Here is a 23,630-nt window from a genome sequence, read left to right as displayed (position 1 = left end):
TTTCCGATGATAGTGCTTGTTGTCTTGAAATCATTTTAGGTGTTATTATTATATTCTCGTTGCAAAGTTCTATAATGAATTATCCAAACTCTGTTTACCGTGGAAATCTAAAACCAAATTTACGAAAACGTTACTTCTTTTTTCTTTGTAACTCTGACGATAACCAAAGAAGGTCAAAACGTTGTTTGTTTCTTTACATAAAAAGAAATTCTCAATCCAAACGAGCCGTTTTTACATATATATAAAAGTACAGTGCATAATTATCGAAGTTTAATTTTTGTAGAGGATTTTATGTGGTAACTCAATTACAGATTATTAGTTGTCGCGAGAAAATTTCAATCTTTATCTAAAAATAGAGTTTGACGCAATTGTTATTTGCAAATTTTAATTTTAATGGCTATTTAACGGATAAACAACAATATCACTGCTTTAAAATAGATATTAATAATGACAAGCAGAAAAAGGCGAACGACATATTTTCTGTCGTATGCAATGCGCATGTCTTCTTTTCGAACCTGCGCAGTTGCCTTCGTTTGTTCCTTAAGCGCCATAGTTACGATTTGAAAAATAATCGAACGTTGTAGTAGTACTAAACAAATTTTGATAAAGAGTATTTTTAAGGTATTTTTTCGCATTAAATCGTATCTTAAGTTAATTAGATTTATTTTAGTTTAGTCTTTTGAATTGTTTTATTGCATCACAAGCCTACAAGTTGTGTTTTTCTTGTGATTCTTACCAATCGAATTACATAATTAGGCCTAATGTAGGCTTTTTCAGTCGCCAAAATGTGCATCTTTAATATAGGCGTGCTTCTAAGCTTTTCGATCTAAGCGATAATTCGTAAGCATCAGTCAGTAGGCCTAAGTATACATGCAAGTATTGTGGCAACAAGATTACTTTGTGACTGCATGTTTATCGCTCTCAGGTTCACGTAATCAGAGATTACCAATTTGCAAATTGAACAGTCCACATAAGTGGTTAGAAAACATCTACGCCCCTGGACTGCCAAGTGCATCATTTTCTTAAGGTTGTACTTAAAAATGTTGGAATTGAGAGTTTTTCTACACTTTTGATCTACTGAATAATTAGTTTCAAACATGTATCTTTTCCTTAACATCTTCAAAGTTGAGTGTTGCACCATGTTAGGTTATCATCATTTGTGAATATTCTAGCTTTGGCTATTTCTGCTGTAACTTGGGCTAGTTGTCTTCATTCTCATGCATTTCACTTATCACTGCTTGCACATGTTCTTTATAAATAAATGGTTTTGTGGATAATGTGTCAGTATTTCTATAACTGTTTAAAGTGGTGCACAACATTTAAGTTATACAGTTGAAGTTTATGGAGTCATCTTGCTGTACAGAACTCCGAACTACAAAATTCCAGCCACCTACTTTGATGCTTCAAATAATAATAGTGTAGATGACAAGTTGTATCACAACAGTTTTACAGAATGACTATACTGAGAGCACAGTTCAAGAAAGCCCCTAACTTCACACAGATTGAGTCTTAAATAGGTCTGTGAATGCAATTTGTCTGCTGAATCTGTGTCCCAGGAAATTTTAGTAATGAAACAATTCACAAAGATTTTCTTCCTTCGATTGTTTCAGAAATGTTATTGGTCCATCACAAGCATTAGAAAAGTTCATCCTGTATGCAGTGGCGTTTTATGGTTTTCAAAGAAAACACAAATAGTCAATGAAGAGTAACAGGTTCATGACGTAATTCAAATGACTACACCAAAATTGCCGTAAGCCATTCCCAGAGGAAAAGACTGTCTTCTCTCAACTTGCCTTATTGTCTTGAGCTTACTAATATCCTCTCCTAAAATCCATTACTGAAAAATATTTTCATCCAGACAAACATCCAAGGAAGAGTACATCCTTGGCAGTTGCTGGAATTATTCTTTGTGAAAGTATACAACTTTTTTAATCTTAAAGATTGATTCATTCTTCCGTAACAATTCATAATGATGCACAAGGTTCAGTACTCGGATTTTACACCCTTGTTATTTGAAACCTTCGATTTCTTTGTGTGTTTCAGCCTTTTTTGCAAGTTGTTGTCATTAAGCCAACTGGCGTATTGTAGTTCCACTGCCAGTATCGATCTTATGAGGTATTTGTTTTGCCTACGTCATGAGGTCTAGTGGAGAAGTCATCTTTATTTTCCGCGAGTAAGTGGTCTACAGCATTAATCAGCTGTAACTTCGCTATATCTTTAGTAATACAACTCTTGTATACGAGATGGTAAAGTGTAATTAGGTGAGGATTTGTCATCAAACTTCCTGCATCTTCCTCACAGGTGACTACTTCTGGTGTTTTTTTATGTGTAAGTACTACAAGTTCAGCTTTAATTGTTTCTTTCAGACTTGCTTCTAATTTTATGGTTTGATGATCCTAATGGTGACATTATTATTCTCTAGATATATGAAAGTTATACCAAAAATTATTTTTTCAGGATATGTTGGAGTGTTTGTTTTTACTATGTCTTAGTCAGTAGTTGTGAATTATGGGTAAAACGTTGTTTTTTTTTCTTGCCAAACGAGTCATGCATTCTTGTTGAAGAGAAAACAACAGTCATGCATTTTTGTTGAAAAACGAAGCAAGTCATGCATTCCTGTTTAAATACAAAACAAAACAGGTAATGTGTTACTGTTTATTAAAGGCAAAATTTTGGTTTGGTTTGTTTAGAAGTAAGCACAAAGCTATACAACGGGCTATCTATGCTTTGCCCACTACATGATTCAAAACCCGGTTTCTACCGGTAAGAGTCGTCAGATATACTTCAGTGCCATTAGGGTGCAAAAAAAAAAGACAATTTCAAATTTCCGATGATAGTGCTTGTTGTCTTGAAATCATTTTAGGTGTTATTATTATATTCTCGTTGCAAAGTTCTATAATGAATTATCCAAACTCTGTTTACCGTGGGAAATCTAAAAACCAAATTTACGAAAACGTTACTTCTTTTTTTCTTTGTAACTCTGACGATAACCAAGGAAGGTCAAAACGTTGTTTGTTTCTTTACATAAAAAAAATTCTCAACCCAAACGAGCCGTTTTTACATATATATAAAAGTACAGTGCATAATTATCGAAGTTTAATTTTTGTAGAGGATTTTATGTGGTAACTCAATTACAGATTATTAGTTGTCGCGAGAAAATTTCAATCTTTATCTAAAAATAGAGTTTGACGCAATTGTTATTTGCAAATTTTAATTTTAATGGCTATTTAACGGATAAACAACAATATTACTGCTTTAAAATAGATATTAATAATGACAAGCAGAAAAAGGCGAACGACATATTTTCTGTCGTATGTAATGCGCATGTCTTCTTTTCGAACCTGCGCAGTTGCCTTCGTTTGTTCCTTAAGCGCCATAGTTACGATTTGAAAAATAATCGAACGTTGTAGTAGTACTAAACAAATTTTGATAAAGAGTATTTTAAGGTATTTTTCGCATTAAATCGTATCTTAAGTTAATTAGATTTATTTTAGTTTAGTCTTTTGAATTGTTTTATTGCATCACAAGCCTACAAGTTGTGTTTTTCTTGTGATTCTTACCAATCGAATTACATAATTAGGCCTAATGTAGGCTTTTTCAGTCGCCAAAATGTGCATCTTTAATATAGGCGTGCTTCTAAGCTTTTCGATCTAAGCGATAATTCGTGAGTATCAGTCAGTAGGCCTAAGTATACATGCAAGTATTGTGGCAACAAGATTACTTTGTGACTACCGGTGCGAGTCGTCAGATATACTTCAGTGCCATTAGGGTGCAAAAAAAAAGACAATTTCAAATTTCCGATGATAGTGCTTGTTGTCTTGAAATCATTTTAGGTGTTATTATTATATTCTCGTTGCAAAGTTCTATAATGAATTATCCAAACTCTGTTTACCGTGGGAAATCTAAAAACCAAATTTACGAAAACGTTACTTCTTTTTTTCTTTGTAACTCTGACGATAACCAAAGAAGGTCAAAACGTTGTTTGTTTCTTTACATAAAAAAAAATTCTCAATCCAAACGAGCCGTTTTTACATATATATAAAAGTACAGTGCATAATTATCGAAGTTTAATTTTTGTAGAGGATTTTATGTGGTAACTCAATTACAGATTATTAGTTGTCGCGAGAAAATTTCAATCTTTATCTAAAAATAGAGTTTGACGCAATTGTTATTTGCAAATTTTAATTTTAATGGCTATTTAACGGATAAACAACAATATTACTGCTTTAAAATAGATATTAATAATGACAAGCAGAAAAAGGCGAACGACATATTTTCTGTCGTATGCAATGCGCATGTCTTCTTTTCGAACCTGCGCAGTTGCCTTCGTTTGTTCCTTAAGCGCCATAGTTACGATTTGAAAAATAATCGAACGTTGTAGTAGTACTAAACAAATTTTGATAGAGTATTTTTAAGGTATTTTTTCGCATTAAATCGTATCTTAAGTTAATTAGATTTATTTTAGTTTAGTCTTTTGAATTGTTTTATTGCATCACAAGCCTACAAGTTGTGTTTTTCTTGTGATTCTTACCAATCGAATTACATAATTAGGCCTAATGTAGGCTTTTTCAGTCGCCAAAATGTGCATCTTTAATATAGGCGTGCTTCTAAGCTTTTCGATCTAAGCGATAATTCGTAAGTATCAGTCAGTAGGCCTAAGTATACATGCAAGTATTGTGGCAACAAGATTACTTTGTGACTGCATGTTTATCGCTCTCAGGTTCACGTAATCAGAGATTACCAATTTGCAAATTGAACAGTCCACATAAGTGGTTAGAAAACATCTACGCCCCTGGACTGCCAAGTGCATCATTTTCTTAAGGTTGTACTTAAAAAATGTTGGAATTGAGAGTTTTTCTACACTTTTTGATCTACTGAATAATTAGTTTCAAACATGTATCTTTTTCCTTAACATCTTCAAAGTTGAGTGTTGCACCATGTTAGGTTATCATCATTTGTGAATATTCTAGCTTTGGCTATTTCTGCTGTAACTTGGGCTAGTTGTCTTCATTCTCATGCATTTCACTTATCACAGTGCTTGCACATGTTCTTTATAAATAAATGGTTTTGTGGATAATGTGTCAGTATTTCTATAACTGTTTAAAGTGGTGCACAACCTTTAAGTTATACAGTTGAAGTTTATGGAGTCATCTTGCTGTACAGAACTCCGAACTACAAAATTCCAGCCACCTACTTTGATGCTTCAAATAATAATAGTGTAGATGACAAGTTGTATCACAACAGTTTTACAGAATGACTATACTGAGAGCACAGTTCAAGAAAGCCCCTAACTTCACACAGATTGAGTCTTAAATAGGTCTGTGAATGCAATTTGTCTGCTGAATCTGTGTCCCAGGAAATTTTAGTAATGAAACAATTCACAAAGATTTTCTTCCTTCGATTGTTTCAGAAATGTTATTGGTCCATCACAAGCATTAGAAAAGTTCATCCTGTATGCAGTGGCGTTTTATGGTTTTTCAAAGAAAAACACAAATAGTCAATGAAGAGTAACAGGTTCATGACGTAATTCAAATGACTACACCAAAATTGCCGTAAGCCATTCCCAGAGGAAAAGACTGTCTTCTCTCAACTTGCCTTATTGTCTTGAGCTTACTAATATCCTCTCCTAAAATCCATTACTGAAAATATTTTCATCCAGACAAACATCCAAGGAAGAGTACATCCTTGGCAGTTGCTGGAATTATTCTTTGTGAAAGTATACAACTTTTTTAATCTTAAAGATTGATTCATTCTTCCGTAACAATTCATAATGATGCACAAGGTTCAGTACTCGGATTTTACACCCCTTGTTATTTGAAACCTTCGATTTCTTTGTGTGTTTCAGCCTTTTTGCAAGTTGTTGTCATTAAGCCAACTGGCGTGATTGTAGTTCCACTGCCAGTATCAATCTTATGAGGTATTTGTTTTGCCTACGCCATGAGGTCTAGTGGAGAAGTCATCTTTATTTTCCTTGAGTAAGTGGTCTACAGCATTAATCAGCTGTAACTTCGCTATATCTTTAGTAATACAACTCTTGTATACTGAGATGGTAAAGTGTAATTAGGTGAGGATTTGTCATCAAACTTCCTGCATCTTCCTCACAGGTGACTACTTCTGGTGTTTTTTTATGTGTAAGTACTACAAGTTCAGCTTTAATTGTTTCTTTCAGACTTGCTTCTAATTTTATGGTTTGATGATCCTAATGGTGACATTATTATTCTCTAGATATATGAAAGTTATACCAAAAATTATTTTTTCAGGATATGTTGGAGTGTTTGTTTTTACTATATCTTAGTCAGTAGTTGTGAATTATGGGTAAAACGTTTTTTTTCTTGCCAAACGAGTCATGCATTCTTGTTGAAGAGAAAACAACAGTCATGCATTTTGTTGAAAAGCGAAGCAAGTCATGCATTCCTGTTTAAATACAAAACAAAACAGGTAATGTGTTACTGTTTATTAAAGGCAAAATTTTGGTTTGGTTTGTTTAGAAGTAAGCACAAAGCTATACAACGGGCTATCTATGCTTTGCCCACTACATGATTCAAAACCCGGTTTCTACCGGTGCGAGTCGTCAGATATACTTCAGTGCCACTAGGGTGCAAAAAAAAAAGACAATTTCAAATTTCCGATGATAGTGCTTGTTGTCTTGAAATCATTTTAGGTGTTATTATTATATTCTCGATGCAAAGTTGTATAATGAATTATCCAAACTCTGTTTACCGTGGGGAATCTAAAAACCAAATTTTACTGCTGGAGTCCGTAAGTTTATTACCAACCCAATGAGTGGCGGTAGCAGTACTTTTAGGCTTATCGTCTATTGTTACCAAGAGCAACTCGTCGGTAATACACGTATACGAAAACTACAGATTTATAACTAATGTTGAAAAGGAAATAACTTGCAGCGACTCCATTTTCGTGGTGCATACAGCCCTAGAGTAGATTTTTTTCGCTAAATTCAACACCGCTTCTGAACATGTGGTCAGCTATCAGTAAGTTACTTCTTTTTTTCTTTGTAACTCTGACGATGACCAAGGAAGGTCAAAACGTTGTTTGCTTCTTTACATAAAAAAAATTCTCAACCCAAACGAGCCGTTTTTCATATATAAAAAGTACAGTGCATAATTATCGAAGTTTAATTTTTTAAAGGATTTTATGTGGTAACTCATACACAGTTTATATGTTGTCGCGATAAAATTTCAAACTTTATCTAAAAATAGAGTTTGGCGCAGTTTTTATTTGCAAATTTTAATTTTAATGGCTATTTAACAGATAAACAACAATATTACTGCTGTAAAATAAATATAAATAATGACAAAGGCGAACGTCATATTTTCTGTCGTATGCAATGCGCATGTCTTCCTGCAGAACCTGCGCAGTTGCCTTCTTTGTCACTAATGCGCATTCGTTACGATTTCAAAAAATTAAGTATCAATAAAGCGAACAAAGCAGAGTGAAACAAATTTTGGATAAAGAATATTTAAGGTATTTTTTCGCATTAAATTGTTTCTTAAGTTTATTAACTTTATTGCATTTATTTTCAACTGTTTGTTTTCGCGTTGGCATTTGTTTAGCAGTCTGATGCAGAATTGAAAATACATGATAATTTTTAAAACTACTTTTTAACAAGGATATCGCATTCTTCAGAAAAAACATGTATATGTGACCGTAACTGTTGGATATTGGGAACTGAAAAGTTGCATTCGTATATACTAATTGTTGAGAGAAAGGATTCAGTTATAAATATTAGAAGAATTTTAGATCGGTAAACAGTAAAGGAAAATTTCTTTTATAAATATGATTATTAAGCCTAAAAGTACGTCAGTCAAGTTATCTGGTTCTCAAATAAAACTAATACTAATTGTTACTGCACGCGTAATTTGCCCATACTGTGACCCACAAATTTGTCTAGTGTTAGTACTTTGGCCTGATGTGTAACCTGGATTTAGATTTGGATGTACATCATAACAGCAAAATTTCTTAACTTTGTTCAGTGCCAGGTGTTGCTTTAAATTTTGCAGAAATAGATAGCAGCCTAATACATCACACCAAAGGCTGAAACCCAATTATTTGGTCATCCTATAAGATCAGTTTATACATGTAACTCATATCTGATAGATGTACATGGAGACCTGAAATAATTATAATCATCTGAAGATTAAAGAGATGTATTCAGTATTAGACATAGAGGTTTGTCATCATCATAAGTAATGATGTCAATCATTTTTAACATAACCAGTCAATTTTTCTGAAGGCTATGATGAGTTTATAAGTATATTTTTAAATTACAAACACAAAGGAATTTTCTGACTTTGAAGTTTTTGTTCAGTTTTGTTTAAACCTTTCTATTTTTATTAATTTTACCTGACTTGTCAAAATTATGATGAGTTTGAGTTTTGTAAAACAAAACAAACAGTGTCCTCTTCCATTCTTTCTGTGAGCCTTGTTAACTCAACACCACCATTGTATTAAGAAAACAAATGCACTTTGAGAAAATAAAACTTTCTGGTACACATTCAACAAAGTTGTAAGAATGGTGAAACTTAAATTAAAATTTGCTAATAATATGAGCATCACAAAGTGAAAGTGACAACTGGGATTTACTTATATATTATATTTTAATGAGCAAAAGAAGAATAGTATGGTGTCAAAGTCAATGACTTCTGTATTAATTTATGAAAATCATATAAAACTAACTTTTTTCTCTGTTTTTTCTTCATCAAAAATGTTTACATTTCATATCTAATATTAAAAAGCATTGTGATAATTTGACCCTGCAAAAAAACTAGTTTCAGAATAAATAGCCATCCATGGTTAGTTGTCTGTTCCTGCTATTCATTAATTGTGATGCTAAAATCAAAGAATGTGAAGGACAAAGGTAAATCCTGTAAGGCATAATTTTAATAAAATATCTTTCCAAATTGAAAAATGTCAGTAGAAATATATTATAATGTCATCTGTCTGGTTGGAAAGATATTTGTAGTTTTGACAAAAACATGCATGAGTTTATTGAAGTCTTTGGTAATTTTTACTTTGCATTTGTATATAACTCAAAATCAAATAAGTTATAAATACTTTTATAATTAGCTTTCCAGTCTGTGTACTAACACCACTAAAAATCAGGTTTTGATACCAGTGTTGGGCAGACCAGAGATAGTCTGATCTGTAAGCTTCCTCATGTCCTTTGGAAAAGAATAACTGTGGTGTATGGCTTTCTTTGGAATTAACTTGGGGTTAAAATAAAGTATATTTACATAAACCTTAGTTACAAAAGAACAGTGAATCAGTTTTAGTTTGTTTTTAAATAGCACAACTTTTGCACACAAAAAAGTTTTAATCTCTGAAATTATAATAATTTGTACAAATATGATGTTAAATTTACCCAACCTTTTTTAACAGAATAAATCAAAAACATTTTTTTAAATATTCCTATATGAAACCTCTTAACACAAGTGTCATTAATGTATGTGATGTCTCTTATCAAAGTGCTTTTATGTAAAGATAGTTGACATGGTTTTATCAAGTTAAATGCAAATCATTGTTGCAGTCTGTTATCGTACATGTTGATATTGATTCAATATCTGGTTAATATTTGTCTTCTACAATGCTAGATTTGTGTTTTAAAACATCTAATAATTCTCAAATAACTGTGTAATTTGGTTGAATAATATATGGTTACATTTAGCAAGTGTAGTGTGTCTTAAAGTTTCTGTAAATGTCACATTTGGTTATCTAGATTAGCTGTTCAACATTAAGAAAATGAGGGAGAAGGGCCTGATGTTGAAACAGGCCAAAGAAGTTTAGCAGGTAAGTACAGAATAAGAATATTAAATATTTCAAGACAAATATTGAAAAAGAAACATGTTTTCCATGTTGTAATGGTACAAGTTTTTCTTGTCATTTTATATATGTGTTTAATAATTTTGATTTAATATCATCATTTCAACTGTTACTTTCTAAAGAAAAATGTGCTTTTGTCTGTTCTACAAAATGTTTTATATGTACATAAAATGTGCTGAATTTATTCTTGTGAATTACTTACCAGAGGGATTTAAAATAATAAATATGAAGTAAGATCTTTCATTTCATTCACCACTTGTTGAAACATTATACCAGTTTTAGGGAATTTAACCCCTCAATTTGCACTTGTCGAGGCTAAATCATTAGTGGTGAAATTCTCTGAAACTGGTATAACTCACGTGACGAACGGCAAATCAAATATTTGTAGAGACACTGTAGTTAAATGACATTTATAATTGTTTTGAGTCTGATTTTTTTTTAAATATCTAAAAAACGATTTACAGCTAACAGGAGATTATATTCAACAAACAGTTAATTTAGAGCCATTTTTTATGATTGATTGGTCACTAACTACAGTTTGTCATTATCTCATTGAAAACGTAACCTGGCAGATATAAAAGACTGGTTAGTGTAGGTAGTGTTTGTTTGTTCATTTTGAAGGTTAATATTTGAAAAGTAAAAAACATTTGGACATAAGAAAACCAGATTTTCCTTACAATTTACTTTTAATTTCAACAGTGAACAACATTAAAAAATTACCATTTTTGTGTATTCTTTAATTGTTTTTATTATTATTATTTCTGTTAGATTCAGAGTCTGAGTCGAGCACTTATGAAAGTGCTAAAGATATGACATCAATATCAAGTGAAATTGATATTCAGATTGAGGAATCCACAGAGGTATTATTACATTGTTCAATAGTTAAAAAGAGTTTATGATTCTGTTTATTATTTATTACATGATGCATGTTTATTAGCACTTCTCCTGTTTTGTCATTACAAAATAGTTACGTTGCTAACTTTTTTTACTTAAAAACATCAACAAATATTCAAATTTCTTGTATTTTAAAGTTCTAATGGTGTATGTAAAAAAATCAAATCTTATAAACAGTTTTTAATGTACAACTGTCATGTGAATTAAGTAGTTCAATAATTGAGGTATTGAATGGTGGAATAAATGTGTCTTATATACACCTTAAGTTGGCTTGATTCTTTCCAGCATTTTAAATACATATATATATATATATATAGAACACTAGTGTAATTTTGATATGATTATATTTTGTATATTTATTCATAATATAAATATTTACTGTGCCCCTTTGTGTATATAACATGTCTTGTTTTTTATCAAGGGAATTAATATGACAGGTTTGATGTACATGATGTAATTTTTTTGCATCAATTACTGAAATTAAATGCTTTTTTTCTTCAAAATCATAAACTATTCTGCAACATTTAAAGATTTTCTTTCAAAATTTTTTTCTCGAGGGGAAGAATTGTATTTGGTGAATTCTGTGGTGCAAAAGATTCCTGTGCTAAAGACATACTATGTCTATAAACATTGTCTGGTTTTATATCCAAAGATCTTTTTTTAGAAGTATGTTTAAAATGGTCCTCTTTTAAGGGCCCCTTATTTATTATTACAAAAGTTATCATTTAGAAATAAAACCCTTAAATTTTGAACAAAGTTTTTTGGGTGGGAGTAAGTTTAGGGGAGGTTTCCCCATGTTCTGTGGTAAGAAAACTTATTCATTTATGCAGCTCGTGAGCTTTACATGTACAGAAATTACAAACTGTCACTAGGATATTTCAGTAAATGTGCTTATATACCCTTTAGAAGCCTATTAATAATTTTTTATAAATACAGATTCACTTTTGATAGATGAGAAAAGATCAAGTGTATATGTATATATTAAATTATTTTCATTATGAACAAGAAACAAAACATTCAGACAAACCAATAATGATTTTGTTTAGATGAAATAAAAACCTAATTACAGTTATAAAATTTTGGAATTGTATTAACTAGGAACCTTCTCTGTTTGATGATGAACACCATCAAACTGACTTTGTGTTGGTTTACAAGTCATCTTCAGAGAAGGACAGTGGTCCTCACAGAAATATTAGACAAATTTTTGAAGCCAATTTGGAGGACGAAGGGCTTGAACTGGAACATGTTCATCAAGTAAATGTTGTTTTTCATTACATATCTGTTATTTCATGATGAATTGTTAACAGATGGTTCAGGTGTTTGTTTTACATAAGAAAATAAAGTACGAAACATAATATTTATGATAATATAAAATGTAATTAAAGTAACATTGTGTGTTTGGTTACAAGATTTATTTTCATATCATGTAGTTAAAGTAATAAATGCAAGTCTTCAGAGTTTTTGCTTATTTGCAAAGCTATTATTTTGCTGTATCTTTCATTGTTGTGTTTTTAATGTGTCTTTCTTCAGACTTGTTTTATATTTATATTACATAAATATTCCTTTTCTTTAGTTGTTAACTTTAAATAGTTCATCATATATTTAACAAACTACCAGTACTTAGAAAAAAAAGTATTCATTTCAAGAGTTTATTCATATGAAATATTTAAAGCTAGTGCTATAATTATTAGTGTAACATTTGTTTTTAGTAATTTCTTAAGATAAAAGATAGCTTTGTGCATAGATCAACAAATTATGTAACAAGCTTGATACACTGGTCTATCTAATGGTATACTGTATCACAAAAATATTTACAATGATTACGTGAAGAGTTGGGTAACCTGTTTTTATTAATAATTTTACTTATAATCCTAGTAATATTTTATAAGGTTTATTAGGCTAAGGAGATTTAGGTTAAGCTTAAATTAATATATTAAGTTGTATATACTCTGTTTGCTGTGGAAATGAATTTTTACCCAAAAACGGTTTTTAACTTAATAATATTTGACAAAAGTACGTTAAAGAAATCACATATTGCTCATTCTTGCTTTTGTTCCCCTGGTGGGATAGTGATAAGTTTAGTGATAACACTAAAATCCAGGGTTGTATTCCCTATGGTGGACACAGCAGATAGCTCAATGTGGCTTTGCTCTAAAACAAACAAACATTGCACTCATAACAAAAATATGATGTAGAAACCACACTAGAAACATCTTTTACTGTGTGAACCATGATATTCATATGTTATTTAATCAATTCTTTAATGTATTAAAATATAGAACCAGAGCTGACTTTAAATAATAAAGTAATAACATGATGTGATTAGTGCATTTAAGTTTTCTCCTTTTGAGACCTTTTATGGGCTGTTATAAAAGAATTAAAAATAAATGAAATATAGCATGTGGTAAATTGGTTACTCCTCATCCTGAGGATAGGTCTTAGGGCTTATGTCACATTTTCACAGTTATATTTAAAGTGTAACTATCTCACTTTAATATCATTGTATATGAATAAACATGAAATCAAAAGATGTTTAATAATTAAAATATTAATATTACATAAATTTTAAATTCTTAATTTTATAAGTAAATACTTTTAAAAAAATCCTCAAACTCCCATAGTATGAAAATTGTGTAATTTACCGTCTAGTTTTTGTCTCCTCTCTTATTTATTTTCTTCTCCTAAAAGTAGATGTAGAAATTATTTGTTGTAACATAGTTATTGCTCAAGCAAAGCATATTTTTAAAGCCTTCAATATAATTAATTTACAGAGCCATAAATAAGAAAATCAGATCCACTTACCACACCTGCCTCTCACATTCTTTCTTTCACAAATTACCAGTAGTTCTTTCTGATGTCATAAACTATATTTATTTATATGCAATAAAAAAGTCAAAGATTTAATCTAACAAATTATATATTATATTACTTCATTTTTTTTTCTTCAGAGAATTGTTTATTTTCCCTCCAGTTCAAATGTTATTTCCATGTGATACATTTTGATGAGCTTACCTGAAATTTTATCTCATAGGTGGAAAGCCAGAGAAATTGTGATAGTTGTAGGAGATTGTTTGTTTTCCTTGTTTTATTATTTTGTGTATGTAAGTGCATTAATTAAACGAATCAAAAATTTTTAGCCTGTTTATACTACTAATACAAAACACTAGGCTTAAATTTTGTCAAAAACAAAAAATTTGAAGATCCAGTGAAGTACTGTAATTTTTTGTTTTTCACATCTATTTCTTATTCATTATAATGAAAGTAAATAAAATATAAAAAAGTAGATAGTTGTTAAATTGAAGAAGGTTTAATTTGGTAAGGTAGAGAAAAATAACAATGGTACTACAAATGCTTCACAAGGTATGCTTGTGAGTAGTTCATGAGTTACATTATTTGATCATGTAATATATGATACACTTTGTCATGGGATTTTCAACTATTGTGGTGGAATTATTAGTTAGACACAGTTCAAAGAGCAATAAAACAAAAATATTTCAGTAGAAATTATATTATCACAATATTTAAGCTACTTTTGATAAAATCATAGTTTCCTGTTACAATTTGCAGTCATTATGGAAAGAACATAATGATAATTTTGATTTGTTTCCTTTTTTTTTTATCATGGTGTTTATGAGGAGTGTCAAACTGAAAAAAAATGCATGGAGAATTAGGATAGAGAAAATAGAAGATAGAATATGAAGTTTTATTGAGAAAAACTTTTGATATTTATTCAAGAAGTTTTGGAGATTACACAAATGAAATTTGATAATTTTCAGATGAAGGAAATTATTTTTTATCTTTTGTAATAACCACTTGGAGCAGTCAATACTTTGATTTATTTCTGGTGTTTGTATTCAAAAATCTGGTAATGTTCACTGAAAGCTTGTGAAATTTCAAAGTTACATAAAAACATTGAGTCACAATATGAAAACTAAAGGTCAGTTTGGGGCCACAAACCAAGTTGACTTTACTGAGCTCGTGGTAAGAGTGTTAAAATATGAAAAAAAGTTATTTATATTACTGAAAACATATTTTTGGACTATTATCTTAAAATTTTCAAACTTTTTGAATTGTGTGAAATATGTTTTAAATCATATATTTATTTATATTTTTACTCACAATACCATTTGAATTGAAAATAGATAATAAGAAAACCTCTGTAAGGTTACATCTTATTTTTTATCTTTCAATAGTGCTCTGTTGGTGTAAACTTTGTCAAAATTCATGCCCCATGGGAAGTTTTAACTCGATATGCTGAAATAATAAAGATGAAAATGCCGATTAAGGAGGTAAGATGATTTAATGATAGCTTGTTATACAGTTTACAATGAGTATTTGCTCATTGATTTGTAAAGATATGCAAGCTTTTTATGAGACTGACGAAAATGTGATGGAAGTTTTACCAGTGTTTAGAATTATGTTGAAAACTTGTACTGTATTAATTATAACCAAATATTTATGTAATTATTCTTTTTCAACTTTGTATATTCTACTTCAAATTGTCTTCAACTATATGCAAGTTTGAACTAAAAATATTAAATAAATTAATTAATTTACACAAGTTAAGTATATTTATGATGTGAATAAAAAAGTATCTTCAAACAAAACACTGTATCACTGATATTAATCAGAGCTGAAGTTATTATACTATTACTGTATTTAGTTGTTATACAATTATTTCTTTGTAAATTCATGGATTTCCCTTTTTGTCTGGTGGAATGTGTTAAGTAAGTTTGTTTCCTTTGCATGACCATAAAACTCAGTGTGATGTTCCTTCCTAAATGATGTTCAACAGCTGTGTGACACTACATGTTCTTAATCCACCACTGGAAGTAGTTCTTTAATTTGATTTTGTGATTACACTGAAATGGTGTTTAGAAGAGAACAGCTTTTGATTTTCTCATTTTGATTAAGTAAAGTAAAATGCAAATAAATTCTTAGCATTTACAGACATTTGTGAAGAGATAATTTTAAAGCAACATATCAAGGGAGTTGAAACCAGTTATGTCTTAAATGTTGCATTTTGTAGAAAAGAAATATTACATATTTGGATAGGGTTTTTTGTCTACCATCACATCCATCCTGGTTGATAAATCCTTGTGTTGAAAAAATGTTTGTGTTGGCACAGAAATGTTACATACAAAAGATGGATTTAAAATCCTGTTTTTACATACTCTTAATTTGGAATCTATAATCAACTAATTAAGAAAAATTTACAGTTTAATGTGATATGAAAAATTTCTTCATGAAATTCCACATAGTGGTTATATTCCCAGTCTTTGCTGCTTCCGAGATATCTTAATGTTAAATGTATGTGTAACGAAGAGGTCAATGGAACAGTACTAACTTATGAATTGTAAAAGATATATCACAGCTTTTATAGTTTGCTAATTTTTTTTTCATATACATTACAGGATCAATTACTTTTATGAAATATTAATGAGTTTTATTTGTTCCACAATTTTTTTGCACACAGTTGTCAGCTATAAAACTTAACTACTGATTGTATAACAACTATAGCAGTGACAGTTTGAAATAATTTTCAAAATGTTTGGCAAAATTTGTGCATTTTTGTTTGGATTAAAATGATTATTATAACATTCTTGTATTATTTTAAAAATGATCGTGTTGTTATACTATTCCTTTGATATTTTCTATACATCAATACTGAAATATTACACGTCAGATAGAGCATAAAATACTGATATACGTGAATTCTGATGAATAAGTTAGAAAAAGTGTTCTTTCTTGCTGTCCTTTCATTTTAGAGATTAATGTAAATTTTGGAAGCAAAATTTAAAGATCAGTGCCTATAAATGTCTTCCTTAGAACAAGAATGTATAAAAATAAATATAATTATATTAATATCTTTGAGAAGTGTTTCAAATAATTGAAATGTTGTCAGTTTTTTCTTTAGTGTTATTGCAACACTTAATACAATCTTTATAATGTTGAATCAACAACTACTGGCCACCTAAGTTATGTGAAACAATATAAAGCCGTGATTTAAGATATGGATAGATTTGAGATAAAAAACTCTTAATGTAGCATCTATGTTAAGTTTGTTTGTATATGATTTATTTTTTAAGTAGAAAGATTTTATTAATAACAGATGAAGGTGTGGACATTGGCTTTCAAAAACTTAGTTTATGATGATTATTGGTTCTGAATTAAAGGACATAATGGGTATGTTATTGAATGGAATTGCTTTAATTCCAGCATTACTGCATCTTTTGCATGTAATTAGACATTGATTTTGTGGTATGGCTGAATACTTTTAAACTTTCATGAACTTCATATCATTGTTTATTATCTTTAGAGTAGAAGGGTACATTTTCCTAAGCCAAATTTTTAAGTTTGCTCTGTACTTGTTTGGGATGTGGTTTTGAAGCTTGTTACTGTTTTTGAATGTATTGTTGCAAATTCTTTCATGGATTTTAAAAGGTTTTAAATTGTTTTGCTTCTCTAAATATTCTGTATAAACATCTTTCCTCACAGAGGACTGTGATGTATTTCTCGAGTGTATTTAGTAAATCCTTTCACGGCTGTGTTGCACTGTCAAATTATTTGAACTGTGTTTCGTTAAAAGCATTCCAGATCAATATTCTTCTTCATAAAGGGCTTTGACAAACATTCTTGAGTCTGTTCTGTAAGTATACTCATGACATTTAATATTGTCAAAGGACCATTGATTTGCCATAAACCAAATGTGTAAAAGTTAATCATTTTAGGTACAGTGCTGTAATTCAAATCTGTCTCATCATACTAGAGCGTTAACATGCAGATCTTTCTCTTAAAGTGTGATTAAGGAGATAACTCGTTATATTTGCACTTAAGCATTTTTTTTTTTTACTGTAATGACTTTCATTCATTCTGAAGCAACTAGTGCTAAATACCACTTATATTCTTTAAATATGTTTACAAATGTAGGTGTATTGTGGTGAATAAAGGAAAATTCAGTCATATAAATTACAGTCCCCTACTGCAAGGAGTTTAGTTTTCTACTTTGTCCTTTTCTGGGGTTACTGATGAGGGGAGCAGATTTCGAATAAACTGCTCTAATTTGGTGAAAAGTAATGTTTCAAATGATAAGCTTGACTTCATGTTTTTTTCTTGCTGAAACATATGGTATATATATATGATAATGAGAAAAAGAGTCAACATTATTCTAAAGACCACTGTCACTCCTTGTACCATCCCTAATTGCTATGTAGCATAATACATTCAACTGGTGGGAACTTATTCAGTGTTACATCATCACTGTTTACAAGGAAGGGATGATAGGAGGATGTCAACAGTATAATGTGGAGTTGGTGTGATAAAAAACTATTGTTGTGATACAATATTTTAACAGAAGGCTACAACAAAGTCAAGACCATTATGTAATTAATTTGAATATCTGATACAGGGCAGCTGTCCACATAAAACCGATGAAAATCAACTCAGTAATAGATATTACTAATTAAATATACGGTTTTACATTTTTGCTTGTAATCTCTTTGTTGTTGTCAGTTGAGTATTGTTGTTTGTTAGTGATATTCTTGGCTGTAATTCCAGTAATAACTCATGATAATAATTAGCTTAGGTGATTTAGGATAGGCTTAATTCTGTATAATAAGCTAGCAATATAAATTAATTTTTATGATTAAAATGTCATGACAAAACTAGTGCTAATAAAAATAGATTTATAAAACAAACTAACTTGTATTGGTACCACAAAAATCCATAAAACAATTCTCCACTTTGTGCTGCATTCAAGATTCAATAAATTAGAAAAAAGTTTATGCAAGAGCTATTTCTTTATTGCAGAACATAGTTTCAAATAAAAATACTCTGATAACAAGAACATTACTTCACTGTGGCTGCACATGTGTGTTTCATTATATCTTTACTGATGTAATGTGTAAGTACAGGAAGTAATGAATAAAGTGAAACTATAAGAAGTAGCTGGAAAGCTAACATCATTATTATTATTATGACTAAGGACAAGATGTAGTACTAATGGTAAATACATTTACTACAACAAAATTACTGTTAGTACTGTAATAATACACCATGTAAAGAACATGCTTTAATTATATATAGTAAGATATTAAAGAGAAGTAAAGCTAATCGTGGCTGCAATATAACAGTGATTCATTATTACCTTAAAATTAATTTTAGAGAAATTATATTGTTGATTGTTATGTATTGTAATTTATCTCAGATCAGTCTCCAATTTATCATGTTATGTACATAATGTATTACAATTTCAAACAGCTGGAAATTTTAATTTAAATGTTAATTAAGTGTTGATATGTATTAAATTTGTCATTTGTCAACAAGATTGATACACACAAAAGATATTTAATGTCCTTGTAAATATACTAATGCCATAACTCAATTCACTGAAGTTAAACAGGTTGTGATGTTCAGTATCTATAAACATTCCTGATCAAATTCTATAGTTTTCTGATTAATAAGTATTAATCACAATTATAGCTTCTGTGGCTTGCAGTGCACTGATTGTAGTGATAAAAAAAATTGTTCTGCCTTTTGGTGCATCGATTTATATGGTTTAAGGAGATATTCTTGAATGTTAAACCATTTTAAATATGTGTAAGCATTTTGTAAAACAAATATTGTTGATTCTTACTCTCAAGAATCTTCTACAAAGTTAGAAAACAGCTGGGGCTTGCATAATACACATCCAACAATATACACTACAACCATCAAATTGAAAGAAATGTAGGCATCAGAACAAATGCATAACAGTAAATCTGTTGCATGATGTGTGAAAGATTTGAAAAAGTTTTATTATTTTGTAAAACTGTTACTCGTGTTATTGGTGGCAAAAAAGGTTATTGGATTTCTAACAATGTTGAAAAATATGGTGTTTGCCTTGTGATAGGGGAAACATCATTTGTGAAACATTAGAGTGAGCATATGAGCTCTGTCTGTGAAATCTTGTAATGTTGTTTAACCAAACTGTTATTTGTTAATATAGAATAATATGCTTTGATTTTTTTTTTTTTTTTCCCAAAGTAAATTCTGGCAGATATGTTTTATAGTGTTTAGAACTCTGATCATGACTTTCACAAACACAACTAATATGCAAAGATTTATTGTGTAAAATATTGAAGTTGGAAGAAATATAAATCTGAAACTTGTGAAATTAATTCCTTTAGTTATTTCCTGTATTTGTTGAGTAAAAATACATAGCTTGTAAGAATTTGCGTGTTTAAAAACCGTGATAACTTTGATGGAAAATATTATCATAGAAACATCTAACATTGAGTATTAATTCCTGTAGTTTGCAAAATATATTGAAATTATTTATGAATGATATTTTTAAATTTTAATTAAAAGAAAATGGTGTAATTATTACTATAATCAAATGTTTTTAATTTTATTTGTTTTTTTTATTTTAAACAAAGCTGCATGAGGGCTATCTGTGCTAGCTGTCCCAAGTTTAGTAGTGTAAGACAAGAGGAAAGGCAGCTAGTTATCATCACCCACTGCCAACTCTTGGGCTACTCTTTTATGAACAGATAATGGGATTGGCTGTCACATTATAATGCCCCCACCACTGAAGTAGTGAGCATGTTTGGTATGATGGGGATTTGAACTCGCGACCCTCGGATTACGATTACGAGTGGAGTGCCTTAACAACCTGGCCATGCTGGACCTAGTGGGAGTGTCAACATCATCGTGGCTAGGAAGCAGTGGTGTAGACTGATTGAAGAATGCTGCCAATGCTGTTTGTCTAGCATGCTCACTTTTTATCTCTGTAAAGTTCTTATACAAGATTAGGGCATTTTAAACATTGTGTTCAATTATTAAGGGTTCAATCACAATTTTGGTCTGGATTTTGACAATTTGTTAAAATAGTAAAAATCAATTTGGCAGCTTTTTCTGTTTTAAAAACAATTGTTATTCTGGTTCTTAGTCATCTTTCTATTCATAAGCAGCTAATTTTGGTCAGTGTTTTATCAGTTCTTCATTGGAAATTTGTTTATAGTATGATTTCAGTAAGTCATTGATGAGTTGCTCTTCAATTCCACTAAAATCCAAACTGATGTGATTTTTGTTTAACAAGAGGTTGAAAATTGTGCACACGTTTTAGCCAGTTTTTTTTTTTTTTTTTTTTTCCAAACTGCATTCATATTGGAGGTTGTAACCTCTTCACGTTCTTGATGTTCAATGGTTTCCAGAAACTTCTGATTTAGGTGTTTCTGTTGCTATCCACTGCCCCTGATCATTTATCTGAAGATTTGTCACAAGTAATATGTTTTAAAAGAAGCTATGATGTATTGATTTATAGGTTGGATCAATGAAGTGGTGTTTGGAGGAAGAAACTCCACAGAAATGTTTGTTGATATGTAAATTAGGTTGTTAGGGTGATTTTGTGATTTGTCATCAACCACTAGTGATTTATGGGCAGCATTTTCCATAGAGAAACATCTCTACTGCAGGGCAGAAAAGTTGTAAACAAATCCTCAAAATTTGTTTTGTTGTTTAAACCTGTTCTGTCTGGCATCTTCTTCCAATATAGATCAGTCTTTCAAATGTTGAAAACCTGATGGGTCATATGTCCTCTTTGTTCAATAATATCTTTTAAAACTGGTTGGCATATTGATGTTGCTTCCTTGTCAGCACTTACCACCTGTAGGCTGTGTAAATTATGCTCTTTTTTTTTAATCTGTCAAGTCAGCATTTGCTATCCATTATCTTCAGGCAATACTGATTTAGTAACTTAACAGATGCACGTATGGAAGACTCAGCATTTTGGATAATTTTCTCTTTCTTGATAGTTGCTGTAGTTGATGGTGAGAACTTAAATGCTTTGGAGTTTTTAGTAAGTCTTTGGCTTTCATCAAACTTCTTGATGGTTTCCAGTTTTGTTGTAACTGAGAAGGCTTTTCTCGCAGTTTTTTGGCTTACCGCTGGCACTGGAATCACTTGCAGTACACTTGCTAATCATTTTGTATTTAAGGACAGAGTATAGTCCAAATAAAACTATAAGTACATTGGTTGATGCCTTTCATGATCCAAACAAGACACTTGGGATGTATGAACTTTTAGCACACAGACTGGTTAAACTAACGTGTCATGACTTTTTTTTAATTTAGATTCAAAATATAATTAAACTACTTAACTACCATGATGTACCTAACAAACTTGACAACAAACCATAGATGATAATGCAGCTTTTAATATATAAATATTTTTTAGTTCTTAATAATATAAGAAAATATTTAAAACAATTTTAAATTACCCTAGTGTGAGAATTTGAATATTTGTTCTTTAGTTATGACCTCTTTTGAACTTCCCCCTTAAACTATGAAATGTTATGTAAAATGTCATTAATCTTCTAAATCTTTATCTTATATCCTTCAATCATATGGAACTACAGAGCAACCAATGAAGATGGAAGAACTTCTTGCCACACCTGCCCTTCAACTTGCTCAAATTTACAAATTGCTGATACATTTTTCTGAGGCTAAGTCCTATTAAATTTATAACCAATAGAAAGTCTAGAATACAAATAATTGATTAAAGTATGATTCATCCCATATGATCTTACAGATAATTGATAAATTTAGCTAATTAGAGAGCCAGAGACAGTGAGATATTTTCTCAATGACACACTGAGTATATCCTGCTTCAAACATAAATTATTGTGATATTATATTTTCCTTCCTTTCTCTCTCTCTCTTTTGAAGAATAGTATCAGTTTTTTAACAGATTTTCTACTGGTTATAAATTATGTTGTGATAAATTTGTTATACATTTCACATGTATTTTGAGGAGTTCAGCATTTTTAAAATCATACACCAGTTTAAAAATGTTATTTTTGTATTTCTTTTAGGTACCAGAGTTTCAGCTTTCAACGGGTAATGAAAAAGAAATAAAAGGAGGTATAAGTGGTGTTTGTCATTCAATTTCACACCTCTTTGCCTCCAAAACATCAAAGAGGCAACAGTTTACAACTGAATATAGAAGAGCTAGGGAATACTTGTAAGTACACATGTTTGGGCTTTCTGGATTTTATTTGCTACAAATCTTTGTTAATTTTAGTCAGGTGATATTCTGTACATTGAGTGTTTTAATATTTTTTGATGTTTGGTTAGTTTTGTATTTTGGCCAAAGCAACTTAAGGGCTAACTGTGTTAGACATCCCTAATTTAGCAGTGACATACCAAAGAGAAGACAGCTAGTTAGAACCACCTACTACCCACTCTTGAACTACTTTTTTTATTAACAAAGAGTGAAATGGATTTTGATGTTACAACATCCCAATAGGTAAAAGTATGAACATGTTTGGGGATAACAGGGATTTGAACCCATAAACAACAGATAGTGAGTCAAATCATTACCATCATTTCTTTTCACTGTGGGCTTGGTTGAATCTGCCAAGTTTGTGAATCCAAATTTATCTTTATAGTTTCACCACAATAATTTCTAATACGTTTTGTGTATCTTCATAAAAATTTCATCGACTGTGAATGATCATTAAATCATTTGTTGAGAAAACATAATTTATAATGAAGTCTCTTTCACTGCAAGAGTCTGTGAATATGTGGAATCAGAAAATTGACTACTGTGGGTGTAAAGTGATTATCATGTAGATTAAAAACGTAAATCATCTGAAATTTAAATTTAAACATCGTAAATAAACTTAAAACATTTTAGTCAGTAAAACAAGACTGTATTTTGTATTATTCTACCCAAACTCTGTATGAGGTTTGTCAGTATGACCAATCTTGTAACCATTAAAATAAATCAAAATTATCCTTTTTTTATTTGTAAAGTTGGTTAGAAAGTATTTTAGATTTAACAAAAGATTTGTCTTTATTATTAAGCCTGTATGGTTCATCAGCTTCTATATTAAACATTTTAGATTGGCAAGTAAGATC

At 30.4% G+C, this 23,630-nt stretch overlaps 1 protein-coding gene across 1 annotated transcript; it reads left to right on the top strand.

Annotated features, from left to right (window-relative positions):
* Window positions 1-595: 595 nt before the first annotated feature.
* On the top strand, window positions 596-22,750 carry LOC143242446 (anoctamin-5-like). Its single transcript, XM_076485851.1, has 6 exons — window positions 596-621; window positions 9,734-9,804; window positions 10,606-10,697; window positions 11,830-11,985; window positions 14,925-15,020; window positions 22,583-22,750. Exons 3-6 carry the CDS (start codon window positions 10,647-10,649, stop codon window positions 22,733-22,735), a joined length of 456 nt encoding a protein of 151 aa, XP_076341966.1. The 5' UTR covers window positions 596-621; window positions 9,734-9,804; window positions 10,606-10,646; the 3' UTR covers window positions 22,736-22,750.
* Window positions 22,751-23,630: the final 880 nt, after the last annotated feature.

Source organism: Tachypleus tridentatus, unplaced genomic scaffold (genome assembly GCF_004210375.1).
Source record: "Tachypleus tridentatus isolate NWPU-2018 unplaced genomic scaffold, ASM421037v1 Hic_cluster_2, whole genome shotgun sequence".
Taxonomy (NCBI): Eukaryota; Metazoa; Arthropoda; class Merostomata; order Xiphosura; family Limulidae; genus Tachypleus; species Tachypleus tridentatus.
Note: the sequence above shows the minus strand (reverse complement) of the source record. Positions and strands in the feature narration are given on the sequence as shown.

Bases quoted from the DNA above. Each gene is read 5' to 3' on its own strand.
- LOC143242446 (XM_076485851.1), top strand. From the start codon at position 10,647: ATGACATCAATATCAAGTGAAATTGATATTCAGATTGAGGAATCCACA. The intron at 10,698-11,829 runs GTATTATTACAT...TGTATTAACTAG, and splicing joins AGATTGAGGAATCCACAGAG to GAACCTTCTCTGTTTGATGA. The intron at 15,021-22,582 runs GTAAGATGATTT...TATTTCTTTTAG, and splicing joins TGAAAATGCCGATTAAGGAG to GTACCAGAGTTTCAGCTTTC.